The 13157-nt window shown below is 33.3% G+C and overlaps 1 protein-coding gene across 3 annotated transcripts; it reads right to left on the bottom strand.

Annotated features, from left to right (window-relative positions):
* LOC139523590 (uncharacterized) lies at window positions 1-12923 on the bottom strand. 3 transcript variants are annotated; one of them, XM_071317719.1, is made up of 6 exons: window positions 12780-12923; window positions 11822-12244; window positions 9894-9959; window positions 9248-9334; window positions 7907-8038; window positions 1-482 (listed from the first exon to the last, which is right to left on the bottom strand). In XM_071317719.1, exons 2-6 carry the CDS (start codon window positions 12173-12175, stop codon window positions 177-179), a joined length of 945 nt encoding a protein of 314 aa, XP_071173820.1. In that variant the 5' UTR covers window positions 12176-12244; window positions 12780-12923; the 3' UTR covers window positions 1-176. The 3 variants fall into 3 exon arrangements, with proteins under 3 accessions (XP_071173820.1, XP_071173819.1, XP_071173821.1); XM_071317718.1 differs by lacking the exon at window positions 12780-12923 and adding an exon at window positions 12684-12763; XM_071317720.1 differs by lacking the exon at window positions 12780-12923 and adding an exon at window positions 12714-12732.
* Between the last annotated feature and the right edge of the window lie 234 nt (window positions 12924-13157).

Genomic DNA, 13157 nt, shown 5'->3' with positions numbered 1-13157 from the left:
TACAGTTCAAATGCATTTATTTCATTGGCATTGATTTGTCTAATATTAAAAGTTATTACTATTTGTGTTAAATATCAAATGATCATAAATCATATTTTAATTACATGTTACACAACGACTGTAAACAAGCACAAACAACTAGGCAGAGTTTCATAGCAATTGTTTTTTTGAGTCAATCATTGTTTGTATGGCGGAGGCGATGAACAGTTTCCAAGTGCCTGGTCCTGTTGTTGAGTTGTTGTCATAGCTGTAGATGCCGGATACACAGGTGGTGTTGCTTCTGTAGGAGTTGCATGTCCCAACTGTGCATGAAAGGCCTGCATGTTTTGTAGATTTTGAGATTGTGGAGTCATACCTGACTGTGCATGCGTCATTTGCGTTGGTAAAGCAAATCCTTGGAGTTGACCAGTATTCAGCTGTGTAAGTGGCATATTATGTATAATCCCATTTTGACCATTATCTACATAAACATATCTCAATTGCTGAAAATAGAAAATAACACTTGTTTTTTTAAACGTGAGACAATACTTTACAGCAATGATCATTCGTTGGTGCTTTATCGTGTTCATCTCGGCAGTTGAATGATTAGTTCACAATTGTTTTGGTACGCTTTTTATTTTGATGTAAATTATACCAGTCACATTCAAAAACATATATATTCGTATTGAATTGTGACCGATTTAAAGACGCAAGACACAGACAAACATAGCCATCATATAGTACGAGCGTGTATCCTTTATTTACCAAACTGTTTGCAAGTTAATTAAAAAATATACGTTGCATCAATCAATGCTTTATTAAAGTTGATTAACACGGAATTCTCTAGAACTTTTACTGATTCAATACTCAAACAACTCTGTAATAAGGAAACTCATATTCTCTAATTTATGTGCTATTTTCACATTTCCTGTGCCGTTTCAATCTCCGGGGCAGAGTTCATATCCGTTCCATACATGCTCCGCAATACTGCACTTAATATGACCTCTGCCATACATTGTCCGACCCCATGAGGACATTTCCGACAAGCATTCGGTATTCTCTACAAAGTCCCTTGCGTGATGCATAACCTAGCGAGGATTGTCGCAATTTTTGATACGGAAGGTTAGGAGTAATCAGGTAAAGTGGCGATGGCGGAAATTATGAGAATCATCTCCTCGCTTCATCTCCTTCAACTAGGATTGTCGCCAAAGTAAAGTTTTAAAAATACTTTGACGAAACGTGCATCTGACGCGCGACGCAAACACAAAATTTCAATCCTGGTAACTATGAGGAGTACATTTGAAGCGAAAAAAGAAGAAATTCTATGAATTTTGCCGTCAGGCTACCTACGGCAATCTTGAGTCTTTCAAGTTTTTTATCACTCGGTTAGCACTTTTGATCCTGGTCCTGGATGGTAGTTGTCCACTCAGCAGCTCTGTGTAATCCACAGGTGTTTGTTACAATTTGCCGGGTTCATATATACATATGAAACCCCCCAAAATCACACTTCATTTTACATGTTCAAGTGTGATAGACATAGAAGCATAGGGGGATTCAGGGGGTCATGCCCTCCCTTTTCTTGGGAAAAAAACGGATGATTATATAGGGAATCGCTGAAGCATGACTGGAGTGGGCTCTCCTTAGGTCAGTCAGAATTCGAACCCCCCCGCTTTTATGAAAAGTTCTGGATCCGCTACTGAGAAGAGAAAATTATCCAGTGGGTACAAAGTACATGTAAGTGAAAGTCATATTGAGTGTAGTGTTACAAAGTATTGAACGGAACGGATATGTGATCTCTGCGCCGGAGATTGGTGCCGTTTGAGAAAAATATTTCTCTAATGTTTGTGCTATTTTCACATTTCCTGACCGGTGTGAGAAAAATATTTCTCCTCACTAGTGAAAAATCTGTTCTCGGCAAATGATTAGTCGAAATTTGATTATGACGTCAAAATGTTTTGTTTTCTTCTCAATTTTCCTATTGTGACATCATGAAAAAAGGCGACCTTGCCTGATGACGTCGCATATAAAGAGCACAATTTTCTGAAAATCTTTGAAAAAGAACGATAAAAAGCAAATAGAGAAACAGATTCCGACACTATTACTCGTGTATTACGATATTTCTCCACTCTCGACAGTTAAATTTTATTATTTAAAGGGCTCGGCAAGCCTCGCGCTTTAAATAATAAAATTTAACTGTCTCGAGTGGAGAAATATCGTAATACACTTGTTGAAGTGTAAGAATCTATATTTCTCTTCACAATCGAAAAATCTGTTCTCGACAAATGATTGGTCTAAATTTAATTGTGACATTAACTTTTCTTAGTTTTTTTTTTTGAATTTTCCTATTGTGACGTCAAGAAAAAAGGCGACCATGCCTGATGACGTCACTCAAAAAGTACACAACTTTCTTCAAATCTTTAAAATGTAAGTATACAAATCATTAGAGAAACAGATTCCACCACTATAACTCGTATATATTACGATTTTTCTCCACTCTCAACAGTTTAAAAAATTTAATTATGTTTTAATAACAAAAATTATTAAAATTTAACTGTCTCGAGTGGAGAAATATCGTTATACACTTGTTACACTTGTGGAATCTATATTCATATCATGACTAGTTTCAGAGCTGAAACATAAAATACAAGGTCCTGTAGAAGCTAAAACCAAATTTGCCAGTTTTTTTTTACACAACATATTTATCGGACAAAACTTAAAAATTTACGTCCTCAGCATTAATGGGGTGATAAGAAACAATGCAATAGAACGAAAAATGTGTCTATGTTTAAGATTAGCCTTCAGAGTTTCTCCGCTTCATACAAAATGCTCATCATTCAACTTTTTAATATTCAAATATCGTATATATTACAATATTTCTCCACTCTCAACAGTTTAAACATTTTAATTATGTTTTAATAACAAAAGTTATTAAAATTGAACTGTCTCGAGTGGAGAAATATCGTAACACACTTGTTACAGTTGTGGAATCTATATTCATATCATGACTAGTTTCAGAGCTGAAACATAAATCACAAGTTCCTGTAGAAGCTAAAACCAAATTTGCCAGGTTTTTTTACACAACATATTTATCAGACAAAACTTAAAAATTCACGTCCTCAGCATTAATGGGATGATAAGAAACAATGCAATAGAACGAAAATGTGTCTTTGTTTAAGATTAGCCTTCAGAGTTTTTTCGATTCATACAAAATGCTCATTGTTCAACTTTTTAATATTCAAATAAGTTGCAAATATTAGGGACAATGCTATTTGTAATCAGATGATTTTTGGATTGTTAAGAAATAGATTATACGTTTGGAATGGTAAAGACAACAATAGGATAATAATCAGAGGCGTAGCCAGGGTTGAAATGATGTGTTTGCGAAACTGTCGGCGAGCGGAGCGAGGCTAAAAAGTTTGGGGACTTTTTATGCAGAAAATTATATTTTTCGAACGTTGTCCCCGTATGCATGTGTACTTCCCAAGAATTCGACACTGACTAGATTTTTGTTTCATTTCAAAATACCAACCAGTATACATTATATTTCCAATAGAATTTCATTGTTTTCTCGAACTTGACTACCATCATTAAATTCAGAAATATTTGATGTAAAAGTTTCACACCAAATCTTATATTGGAGAGGGGGTCGGAGGGGTCCTGATCCCGAAATCCCGGGCTTAAAAACATGAAATCCCGAGGTACCGAATCTAAATAAAAATTAAATCCCGACATCCCGAAATTCGAAAAAAAAAAATGAATCCCAGATCCCGAAAGGTTCAATCCCGAAATCCCGAGCTTAAAAACACCAGATCCCGACGTCCCGAAAAAGGACCTGTCCCCTTATTTGACATCTAAAAAAAAAAAACAATTACAGCGGCACTTCTGTATATGGAACTTCGGAATATAGGAACCGAAGTTACCCCCTCCTTTCCTGCAATTTGAGCCTCCCAATGGGGTTTTTGATTACTTTTGGATATGGAAATACCGGGCGTCCGTTCGTCCGGTCATGTTAGCGCTGTCATGTGTACAATTCTTGCCAGATTTTTGTGAAACTTATATCATTATGCAGCAATGTCTTTCACACATGAGAGTATAAATCCTGATCAAATATTTTAAACCAATTATGCCCCTTGGAAATATAAATTATAATGCAAATCCCATTGAATTTGTTCGGAAGCTTTTATTTCTCTCAAGATATAAATAATAAAAAAAAGTGCTTTTGTTTAGTTTTTGACCTTGTATCTTGGATAGATAAAATATGTCCAATGCGGGGGACATTGGAACTCTGATCTTTTATTGAAAACAACAGTAATATTTGTACCTAGATGGAAAAGGGCATTCATGAGCCCAGGAATAAAAGCACTGCATTACAAAATAAAGTAGAGTTTTTACATGTTGTCTTTCGTGCCACAGGAAACGATATCAGGATATATGATGTTTCAGATTTTTTTAAAACTGGTAACCCAGGATTTATCCATCTTGTTTTAAAACATAAAGGAAAAAACCACACATACTGCTTCGGAAATGATTGGACGCTATTCTCATATCCTCACCCTTGTTACATTCGGATACCACCATGTGTATATATGCTGCCAACTCTTGCATCATATATATTTATTAAAAAAAATGGTTTGTTGTCAAAATGATATGGATGCTTGAGCATCTGATCATACATGCAAGCTACGCCACTGGGTTTAGATACGGTGGTGACCGCGGATTTGAATTCATCCAGGTATCTATCTTTGGATAAAACCTTCTTACTAGGCATATGAATTTAATTAAGGTAACACGATACCGAACGACGTTACGCCATGAGTTATCGTTCCTGACGTTATCGAATAACGTTCACACATATAAGCCAATACAGCGAGTTTTGTGTGACATTTTTAACGGTAACTTTCCCAAGATGCAGAGTGCCGAGAGTTTTGATGCAATACGTAGTGGTTATTTGACATAGATTGTTTTATCGTTTTCCGGCAATCATTCTGCTCATTGTTAACCTTTAAAAAGTATTACTTTACTTTTTAAATATTCTGTTCCTTTGATATTTAAGCATCTGCACGCTTTATCTATATAATTTATATTATGTTCTTATGCATAACAGACACAGTTTTATCACTTTATTTTTATTCTTGGTATAGATATAGGAAGATGTGGTGTGAGTGCCAATGAGACAACTCTCCATCCAAATAACAATTTACAAAAGTAAACCTTGGTTTATTTTTGCAATAAGTACTTATTCATGATTCACGCCGTATCCCCCTGAAATTTTGTTTTGAAAGTAGAAATCTAATTTATAGAAGCTTGAATGATGTGTGAAAAAAAACCGGGGAATTTTATAACTATTAATCCGTTTTAAAATGATCATCAAAAACACCGCTCGGACCAAATTGAAATTTATTTGGATGAGAATACGGATATAATTAGGGGGAAAAGCACAATGCAAGCAGACGTTGAAAATCATACAGAAAATAGTTTGTTTGTATGGAATGTAAAAAAGTGGTTATTTGGTCTGTATAGAGTAAATTCGATATAGTTTGGAAATATTTTAAAGTACAGTGCCAGTTTTGTAATCGTATAAACCAGGTCTACTCAGGACGGACAGCAACATCGGAATGAAGCATTAGATAGTTAATGGAGGCTGAGAAATACATGGGCACTTGATTCGGCAGAAATAAAATAACAAAATTCAGGTTCTGTTACAGTCTGAACAAAGCCAGGCCCGAGTATCCACTTGCGTCTACAAACGCAAGTTGATAGTTGGGGCTGGCTGTAGTCAGACCGGTTTCGTGTTCCCTGATTCCGTTATAATTTTTTTCTTAAAATTTACATGAAAACGACTTTTCATTATTCAAACGGCAAGAGACTGTAAAAGAGCTAGATCTTGAAATCATTCAGACACCCGTCACTTGGAACTTTAGTTGTTAAAATTTAAATCTTTGCCTCTAATTTTTTCAAAAAATTCGACAAAGTTTAAACGCAGACCGCCATTACAGTTGCTAGTTGTGAATCTTGTTAGGTAGCGATCTATGTCTAATTTCGATGAAATTAAAGCAATAGTATTTGTGATCCACTTTTAATTCAGCGATCTCCTTATACTTCTACACAATAACAGTGTTATTATTCTAATGGACTGACAATGAGATATTCTTCCTACTGTTAGAAAAAGGTACTGCATGTAGTACAATTTTAAAATGTATTGTGAGATAGTAGATGTATTTGCCTGTCTTTTTGTAAATACAAGTGACCAAAGAGTGCGTCTTCAATGAAAACAATCATCTTACATCTGTTTGCCATTTCAAAAATAAACACAATTACGAGTACCACGTGTGCATGGAGAAGGAACTGTTCCCATTTTGCGGATCATACTCGAATCCCTTAATTTAAGGTTATATTCTTGTTTGTAGTACAAAGTAAGCTATTTCTGTGTTGTGTTTTTGATGTTGTTTATCTATTATATGGCTTATATGTTTAGTCATCTTGTTTTCTGTTTTCTGTTTTAAATCGACTAATGAAATTAAGATTAAATTTACTCTGTTTGAATCCCCCAATCTCTTACCTCTTCAGGTGTTGATCACATTCGATTTGAGAACATGAAAAACAATATGAGTTTAATTTACAATGTTTTACTTTTTACACGATGAACTAATGCCATCATGCTTGAACGGGTAATTCAAGTTGTACAACCCAAACATTCTCTAAAGAAAAAAGTTGAAGTTCATAAGTGACCTTTTCAGTGTAACTAGAACACACCCGCGAAATCGCGGGCATTTCGAGTTAGGTTGAAAGTATGTAAACTGTTGTAAGGAGAATTTCTGTAAAAGATGTTATGTCTGGAGAATTTCGGAAAAAGTATCAAAATACTTGGAGACAGGACAATTTTATTTAGCCCTCTCCCTTTTTTCCAAAGTCCGTTATTTTTTGTTTTCTGTTAAATTCCACTATTTTCGAGTTTCTGTAAACTATGAACATACATTGTACGTATACTATAAATAAAGTATAATTGCTATGAACTACCAATTTCAAGTTTCTTCTCCGAGGCGATCACTGATATATTATATTTATAGAGAGTCTCTATCAAGGAGAAAAATATTGTCCTGGCCCCGAGTACTCGGCCCACGTCGATTCGTCCGATTCGGGTTGACTCCGAGTTAAAATATTAGTGCATACACGCAAACTTTCCGAATCGAAGTCAAAACTCTTTCATCGAGTTGACTATCATAAGGGAAGTGGGAAAAAATAGTATCTACTGAGTATTAAAATACACTATATTTCAGAAAGGAAACTCCTGATCCTGTATGGTTTCAAAAGAGAAAACAATATCGTTTTGAGAAGAAAAAAAATCTGTTTTATTTGTAAACATCACCGACAGTTGATACACACATGAACACTTTCTTTATTAAAAAAAAACAGGCAAAAATTAAATTCCCCTTGTCAGTGCCTTTCTTTGGCTGTATTTTGTCAAAAACAAGTTATTTGTATCAAAGTGTTGTCTTTCCATTAATTGAAAATTATGTGCAAGTTTAAAACCGGAAGTCTTGTATGACTTATAAGTTGGTCTGATGTCGGGAGCATTATCCGGACACCTTTGTTTTCGTTTTTCTCCAAAAATAACCCAAACTAAATAGTCATAAGAATAGATGAAAAATGCGACTATGCATGGTACCTATAGAACACAGAGACATAATGATTAAATTATTGTGGAAAGAAGAGAAGCGACACATCAAATGAGGTCTTTTCGTTTAAAAGTATAGATGATGTCAATACATGCTTGAGCGGATAAATGAAGTTGATATGTATAACTCAAACATTCTATAAAGAAAAACGTTGAAGTTCATAAGTGACCGTTTAAGTGTAATGATTATAACATGTATAATACTATGCAAGGGATATACAATATATAAAATTATTATATAATTTTACTCACATTAGATGAACCCCATGACGAACAACAACAACAATAAGCGGAGGCAACAATAGCAACAACCATCTCTATAACAGCAAACACCGCCAGGAAAGATGGCAAAGTGGCAAGTCCATTACTCTCATTTTCAGCATGCTGTAAAGATTAGGACTTCATTTATCATGGAAAGTGCCGTACGATTTCCTGCTTTTTAACACATGCATTATATATGGTAAACAGTCATATTAAAACAGTCCTAACCCTAACGTTTGCCATAAATTAGAGCATACAATTAATGATTGGTATTGAAGTATTGTTCAATGTGTCTTAGAAAAATGAAACATATTCTCTATAACTTCAGACTGCTACACGTTGATCTTGCACGTTCAATATCAGACTCATTGTGTCATTTTAGTAAATAGCTATACCTTTAAAGTATATCCATATCTCATTTACACCTAACAATCCAGAAAATATAGAAAACATTTGCCACTGGCTGTTTAATTATAATCAACTTATTAATTCACATTTTTTTCAGCAACAGATAATCCTATGTTAATATTGTAGCCTTAAAAATATCTTGAAGAAAATTTGTTTATTGAAAAAACTAATATTTTATAGGATTAGGAATAAAGCATTGCAACTCCGGCTGGAATCCAGGACTCAAATTTATAATAGAAAGCTTATTAAATAATTAAATATTGACTATTGTCTTACACAACTTACAAAGTAAAGTTTTACGTAAAAGAAATATTTTTCCAATATATGCTGCCTAGGCTATTTTTTTTTTACCACTATCATTCATTGTCATTATTCACTAATTATTTCAAAAATATATATGTACATTTGTACTTGCCTTGATTGTAATAGGGACTTAGTTTACTATGATTATTTATAAATGTAGTTTTTGCCAAGTAACACATTACAAAAAATATAATCCTATGAAAGTTTAAACTATAATAAATACATATTATATAGTACCATTACAGAAAAATGACTTGAGTGTGTATGTTCAGGTAATATTTCTGGCTAGCTTACCAAGAGTAGACTTGTCAGACTGATAATTAATCTATTTGCCTGTAATACTAGACTTCTGCGAGAGGACGATAGCATACCTAAACTAAAAATGATTTCACGTTCAGCTAGCAAGAAGCTAACCAAAGATTTTAACTGTACCTAAACACCAAAGTCATTTTGCTGTAACCATCAAATAATCCTTGTTTAACCAAACCGTTCGTTTCGGTTTTTTTTTTTGCATTTTGCATTTTCAATGCGTGCATATACATGTATATACTTTGGAATTACTCGAATATGTAAGGTTTTCAAGGTAGAGATAAATATTGACTATTGTCTTACACAACTTACAATTAGTGCTCCTATTACTCCAAGACTGAAGATCGTTGGCATAAATACAGATGCTCCTATGATACAGCACACCATGAACGTAATTTTCTACAACATTTTATGAATTATTGCAATAAGTCTATATTGACACAGCAGCGGTCAATGTGAACTGATGCAAATAAAATTCAGACGTAATCATTCACATGACCACCGTGAATTAACAGGCAAGTCTAGTACTTACCGACTTAAGTTTTACAAACAGTCCTTTATTTTTGAAATCGGTACCTGAATAATCTTGAAGCATAGTTACTCAGAAAATCCAAAAAAAAATCAAACTGAAAACTGTTCACCAAGTCACAGGACGGCAAGTATATTTAAGGTCAAGGATCCAAACGGTATTTTATATATTTTCTGAAATTACTGATAATTCAAGAAATGGAAATAAACTACATTTGTGTACATGTAAGAACCTACAGAAAATTTAAAGTAAAGTATGAACTAGAAAAGTACCTTTTATTGAATTTAGATAAAAATAGCTACAAAAAATTATGCCAAAATAAGAATAAGTAATAGTATGCTGGCTGTTGAACGCGGAAGATACAACAAAACAGCTTTGGAAGATAAATTATGCTTTATGACATGTATATATAGTCAAAGTACGACTTACTAAACATCGCCAACTACTTCGTCTTTTCTTGTTCATGCAGAAGGGAAATAATCCAGTGAGCAGGCACTAAACAAATTTAAATACAAACATAATGTATTATGATACTAGTACGATTTCTTGTTATACAAAATATTTTATATTATATATGGTATTATAAGACAATCCAGTGGTCAACATAAGTAATCGACAGTTGAAAGGTATCTGTATTATAGTGTCGTAAGGAAGTTCGCTACTCAGTTTCAAAATAAATAGCTATCCATAACACTAGTATATATTGATAGGGGATTAATTGAGGAATAAAAAAAACCAAAATAATTAAGGGGTCAATGTGCTTGTTTTCGAAATATTACCCATTGGAATTGTGGCAGGAAAATGGTCTCTCTTGATTTGTCATAGCTTTATTATTGACAAGTTAAAGTTCTCAAAAACTATTAAAATATAAATAAGATTTTAAACGACTTTTACAAATGGCAATCGATATTTTATCGTGTGTTTTCTATGTTGTGATGTTATGCTATTGTTTCAGAAAAAGGGATAAGGTTTGGTACCATTAAAACGTTTAATCCAGCTGCAAATGTTTGCACCTGTCCTAAGTCAGGAATCTGAATCACAGTAGTTGTCGTTTGCTTATGTAATTTATATGTGTTTCTCGTTTCTTGTTTTTTATATAGATTAGACCGTTGGTTTTCCATTTTAAATGGTTTTACACTAGTAATTTTGGAGCCCTTTATAGCTTGTTGTTCGGTGTGAGTCAAGGCTCCGTGTTGAAGGCCGTATATTGATCTATAATGGTTAACTTTTATAAATTGTTATTTGGATGGAGAGTTGTCTCATTGGCACTCACACCACATCTTCCTATATCTATATAATTATGCATTTTAAAGATTTATAAAAGGTGGTCCATGGGCAAAAAACTTTAAGGCATTCAAATGGATAAAACTAGAGGATTCCGAAAATCTGACAAAAAATCCAAAACATGACAAGCAAACATCCTTAAGTGGTCTAGTTGTGCTCATTTCGAGAGGAGATCTTTGTAAGCTCGATCTCAGGCATGTTAAAACCAACTCCTATAAACTTGGTTTTTGCGCTTTATCTCTATGCACGCATTATTCAAGATTAATATTTCATGTTGTCCGGCCTCGCAGTCAGAAAAATATGTACGTATGGGCAACACATGGGTAATGGTAATCAGTAATCTTAATCAGCTTTAATCGATTACAATTTGCAATGTAATTCTATGTTATCAAAGTATTCATGAAATTTCTGATTACAAGTAAACGTTATGTAATCGATAACAGTGTGAAAATCTGGTGAAATCATGATTACATTTAGTTTACTTCAAGATTTCATTCATATGATTACTTGCTGATTACAAAATTTGCATATGAAAAAGTTTTTGGCAGGCAATAAAAAATAGGATGTGAAACATGAATGAAAAAAAAAAAACTAGTAAACGCTATGATGGATCAGTGTTGAAGCATGTAGAGTTAAAATGTGTGATTTATTTATTTCTACCTTTCCAAATGTTTCATTGTCTTAAAAGAATATGATTTGAAAGCATATTGTGTTCTTTGATTGAACATATCTAATATTAACTCCAATTTAAGTTAACAGAATATTTTGGTATAACAGCATTGAACTTAAAAAGCTTAATACATTTAGTTCCAATTAGACTTTAATGGTCAACATAAATATAATCAACTTAGCAACGTAATTTAATTAATTGCATTTTAAAGTAATCGACACCATGTAAAAAAGCTGCGAACGCAAGACATATAAGTGTAAAATGTTTTTACTATTTCTAGACCGAAAAATAGTATAAATGCATGCATTAATTCGAAAGGTAAGGATTGCAATATCTAGATCTAAAACATGTACATAGATGTTAAACACATAATCATTGCATGCAGAACCAGATACTAACTTACCCATCCTGAAAAAATCAAGCATGTTATATTGAATCCGAATAACGTTGAAGATTGCAAATAGTGACAGCCAGTATATCCATTACCATAATGAAAGCCGTACTGTGGATCGTAATTATACGAGTAGCTATGTGGACAGTTTTTGTTCATTCTTACACCATCAAAAATCACGCCTACTAAACTCAAGATAGCGCATACAATTCCAAGTCCTATCTGTGTACCACCAAGTATTCGAAGTGTCTTAACACGGAAACCTCGTGTTTCTGCATCAATCGTATCGACGGATGGAAGATTCATATTACAACTGTTGGTGCTAGTAGGATCAATATTGCAAGTGTTGGTGCTAGTAGGATTCATATTACAGGGATTTGTCTTAGTGTTGAATGAATCAGTAGAAGAAAGGATAACCAATCAACTGGAGGTATGCTGAAAAGAAGCATTGAAAGAAAAATAATACAGTCCATACGAAGTGATTCTGTTATAGCACTTGTTGCGAATAATTATGATTTGTGGAGAACTCATTGATAATGAACTTTAAAATCATCTTTATATAACAAGCAGGTAATGTACATTGATTCTCAAATCGCTGTACCAATTCAATCAGCAACAATTTCCATATGTTCATGGTATTTTATTTCAAGTAGATAAGTGATAGCACATACTGATTTGTAACGAGATTTTCTTGATTTAATTTTTTTTTTCATAAAACATTTCTTCGAAGTATGACTTTCGTATAATATGTCAAAAACAATAGCACCAATGAATATTTCACTGATGTTCAAAACGTATTCACTAGTGACACATTTCAAATTGCAATCAAACCGAAACAGAAAATTGAATTAATATTTAATTTAAATATTCTTACCAATAATAAAAGTGTAGAAACACGCTATACCTTGTATTTTATCTAAATGTTGAAGTCAAGTTTACAATATGTTATCTCTTAATCATTAAATCTTACATTTCAAACCCCGTTACCAAGATTAAGTAAACAAAATTTCCATTACAGGTACAATTCAAACATGACGATTGGATCTTATCATAGAGCTCTGTTTATTTTTAGATATTTACGTCATAAATGTACCGTTTAACTGTTTCGAAAAGGATACAGGTGTAAGATACCTTCAATTTCTCAGTGTATGATACATGAAACAAACAAGAAGGCAGTGGTGTATTGAATAAACAAATACGTTTGTATCTAGTATTAACTAACAAGATATCACTTTCTTATATTTATGATATATATATAGTATACTGCACATATGATACTTCCTGTTCTTTTTATCTGTCAATCATAACAACAAAGTAATATTTCGTGCAATATCGATTTCTGTCACGT

This window comes from Mytilus edulis, chromosome 5 (genome assembly GCF_963676685.1).
Source record: "Mytilus edulis chromosome 5, xbMytEdul2.2, whole genome shotgun sequence".
Classification (NCBI taxonomy): Eukaryota; Metazoa; Mollusca; class Bivalvia; order Mytilida; family Mytilidae; genus Mytilus; species Mytilus edulis.
Note: the sequence above shows the minus strand (reverse complement) of the source record. Positions and strands in the feature narration are given on the sequence as shown.

What these genes read in the sequence shown, in the direction of transcription:
- LOC139523590 (XM_071317719.1), bottom strand. Translation starts at nt 12,175, where the DNA reads ATGAATCCTACTAGCACCAACACTTGCAATATTGATCCTACTAGCACC. An exon ending in GAAGTAGTTGGCGATGTTTA is followed by an intron (nt 9,335 to 9,893) that starts GTAAGTCGTACT and finishes AAAATGTTGTAG; the next exon opens with AAAATTACGTTCATGGTGTG. An exon ending in GAGTAATAGGAGCACTAATT is followed by an intron (nt 8,039 to 9,247) that starts GTAAGTTGTGTA and finishes TAATCTTTACAG; the next exon opens with CATGCTGAAAATGAGAGTAA.